This window comes from Zonotrichia leucophrys, chromosome 3 (assembly GCF_028769735.1).
Source record: "Zonotrichia leucophrys gambelii isolate GWCS_2022_RI chromosome 3, RI_Zleu_2.0, whole genome shotgun sequence".
NCBI lineage: Eukaryota > Metazoa > Chordata > Aves > Passeriformes > Passerellidae > Zonotrichia > Zonotrichia leucophrys.
The window spans coordinates 80,510,685-80,514,008 of NC_088172.1; the positions used below are offsets into that span (position 1 = coordinate 80,510,685).

Below are 3,324 nucleotides of genomic sequence, written 5' to 3' on the forward strand. Positions count from 1 at the left end.
CTGGCAGTGACTGCAACATGGTATTTTGTACATGCAAGAAAGTTTCTACACAATCAACTACAACATAACCTGTAACTGCACTCTAAATATCATCCATAGGACTATAGTACTTATTTTTACAAATAATTTTTTTACCAAATTGTTTTATCCAATTGTAAACAATTTACAAACTCAAGACTAACAAAAACATGGAAAAAAAGATCTGAAGCACAGGCACCCTTCACAGAGAGAAGAGCAGGAAGAGATGAAAATTAGTTTTAGAAATGCTTCTGTTCAGGAAAAGAAGTGTCACTGACCTGTCCTCACTTTAGCTTTTATTTTTCAATTTTGGAAGTTAAAGTACATTAGCAGGTGACAACATATTCTCAGGCATGTAGTGTGGCTCTTGGGGATGGCCCTGTGCAGGGCCAGGAGCTGAACTTGATGATCCTTGTGCCTCCTTTCCTGCTCAGCATAATCCGTGATTCTGAGACTTGAGCGAGAACAGCAAGAGGAAGGTAACAGGCAGGATAAATCAAAAAGCTTACAGATTTCATGAAACTTTCTCTAGGGAGCAAATGTACATATGGGGAGGAACCTAAAGCATGCCAGTTGCTCTAACTTCCCTGCTGAAAACTACTGACTGGATAATGCCTTCAGCCACAGAGACTGGCAGAGCTCGAAACACAGCCTTAGGGAACTTATCCAGTCATTTACAAATGCACAGTAAATGGGTAACTTCCCTTAGCATTTTTTCAAATGCAAAAAATACTTCTCTTGATTCTGACAGACTAAGTTTAAAAATATTGTCAAACTTCAAACTCAGTGCATACATAAAACATTTCATTGATAAAGAGCACACAGGTAATTATGCAAACCCCTGCTTCTTTATGCTAGCTTCATAGGATACCTCATAAAAGGGCTTTTTTTTCTTAATTAAATCAGCGAGCATGCACTCAAGCATCCTTACCATAGTAAATCAATTTGTGTGTGCATTGAATGAAAGCAAATTCAAGATATAAACACACCACAGAACTGATTTCACGTAAGGCGTTATTATAAGCAGTATGAAAAGTGCTTTTAAAAGCATTGTAAGAAACACTTTGACAGTGCTCCTTTAAAAACGGATTTAAAGGGAGGTTGATACCTTCTTCCAATCCATAGATAGATCTGAGCACCACTGTAGCAAAGAGCACAGAACTGATTTTTACTTCAGATGTACCAGTAAGATTAAATTGATCCTTGCTCATTGTACCATATAAAAATCAACAGAAAAGCTAAAGAACATGGAAAAACCAAGAGAATCTGCAGAGGTAAAGGTCACAGATACATGTAGTTTGAGAAAAAAAGAGAAGCCTTCTCCCCAAATACCTACATGCACTCTTCCACAACCCCACTCTATTGTTATGAAAAGCTCCTTATGATTTTAAGAGACAGGAGTATGCCAAAGGCAGTGTATGTTGAGAAGAAATAACAGCTAGTACAGCCACAGAGTGCAGCTTATATAGGCTGCTAGAACAGAAACCTACAAAGACAAACCTGATACTCCTACCAGTAACTTTGACATTTCCTCCTTTGGAGTATAATAAAACAGAAGCTGGTCCTTTGAACAGGACTGGCAAATTTTGAAACCAAAAGCACACACAAAGTGCAATATTGATGTCCCCGGGCCTCCCACCTGGCTGCAGCCAGGTGCCCCTTCCAACCCGGCACTGACTCAGTGCCACCCCTCTGCCCTGTCAGGGACAGCTGTCCACAGGCGGCTCCAGATGTCCTCTGAAAGGACGGAAACAAACACTCAAGTAGGGCTGTCAGTTTCACATCCCATAACAAAAACAGCCAATGAAACTGACTAGAATTTTTAAGCCTTTAGCCTACACTCGCCTGAAGAGGAATCCTTTCCGACCTTGCACTGCTCTGAAAGAGTCTAAAACAGTGTGGAGGGCTGCAGCTGAGGAGCTGCTGTTTATCACAGCACAGGTGTCACCACTTGCTCCTTCTTCCTCCTCACCTTCCTCCAGGCACAGCCCCTCAGCAAAATGCAGCTTTCACTGCCAGGTGAGCGGGGTCTCGCCCCAGCTCCCCACCAAAGGCAGTCTGGGGGGTAAGGAGCAAGGAGCAGGAATGAGGTGTCAGCCACAACAACCAGCCCCAGTGGCATCGATGGAAGGTGTCAAACTACAGCCTGAAAATCCCAAGGTGCCCTCAGGGGTGAGGGTGCCAGTGGGGTGCTGGTCCTCCTCCCTTAACACAGGCCATGGACAGTTTTGGGGATCTACTGAAGGTACATTTTAGAATCATAAAATCACAGAACAAGCTGAGTTGGAAGGGACTCATCAGGATCATCGAGTCCAACTCCTGGCCCTGCACAGGACACTGCAAGAGTCACACTGTGTGCCTCAGAGCATTGTCCAAACTCTATCAGGTTTCAATCCTATCAGGCTTGCCAAACACCACTTCCCTGGGGAGCCTGTTCCAGTCCCCAGCCATCCTCTAGATGAAAAACCTTATTCTAACATCCCACCTAAACCTCTCTTGTGCAACTTCAGGCCATTCCCTTAAGTCCTGTCACCGGTCACGAGAGTGAAGTGATCGGTGCCTGCCCCTCCGCTTCCCCTCTCTTTAGAGAGGGTTGGGTGCATATACATATATATACATATTTTTATTATCATATTTTCCAAGGAGAGTGCTGCAAGCCCCTTTACATGGCCCGCCATAGTATAGCTCGCAATACTCCTGTAGGGGTGCAGGACCCGCCGCACCGCCGCCGCGTCACAGCCGGGCCCAAGGGAGCAGGGCGAGCCCTGCATGCCCTCAGGCTGCGCCGCCGCCCTCCGCCCGCCATGCCGCCCCCTGCCCGCGGGCTCCCCCTACCTGTCCGAGCAGCCGCCAGCGGGCTCGGGCCGCCGCCGCGCCGCTCGCCCCGCACCTGCCCGCGGCGGGGCGGCGCGGGGAGCCGGCAGCCTCGGCCATGCGGCGGCGGGAGCGGCGGGAGCTGGCGCGGCGGGAGAGAGGGAGGGAGGGAGCGGTGCCTTGAGCGGCGGGGCCGCGCCGCTGAGCATCCAGCGGCTGCGGGACCGGCCGGGTTAGGGATGGAGCGGGAGGAGGGGCGCGGCCATCTTTGCTAAGGGCAGCGCCTGAGCGACTCTCGGCGGCCGAGAGGAAGCGCGCTGCTCTTCAGGCCCGGCACGGCGTGGGTGCGCCTCAAGACAAGTGGCCCGTGGCCACCGCGCCCGGGGACAGGACTGGGTGTGGCACGGCGGCCACCCGGGAAAGCCGCCCCAGGGAGCGTGCCCGCCCCGCCGTGGCTCCGCGCCCCGGCGCTGACATCAGCGGCGCTGCTGA

The 3,324-nt window shown here is 50.1% G+C and overlaps 1 protein-coding gene across 11 annotated transcripts in view; it reads right to left on the reverse strand.

The window, feature by feature from the left end:
• CAMKMT (calmodulin-lysine N-methyltransferase) overlaps positions 1 to 3,271 on the reverse strand; it is a 210,161-nt gene extending 206,890 nt beyond the window's left edge. For 3 of the 11 annotated variants that reach the window (XM_064708974.1, XM_064708972.1, XM_064708973.1), the window contains exons 1-3: positions 1,858 to 1,884; positions 1,127 to 1,159; positions 297 to 472 (exon numbers count right to left, since the gene is read on the reverse strand). Coding sequence is in view for 1 of the 11 variants with exons in the window: in XM_064708966.1 (XP_064565036.1) it covers positions 2,854 to 2,952 (99 nt within the window). In the remaining 10 variants the exon portion in view is untranslated. The other 8 variants (XM_064708969.1, XM_064708967.1, XM_064708968.1 and 5 more) reach the window with 7 other exon arrangements.
• Between the last annotated feature and the right edge of the window lie 53 nt (positions 3,272 to 3,324).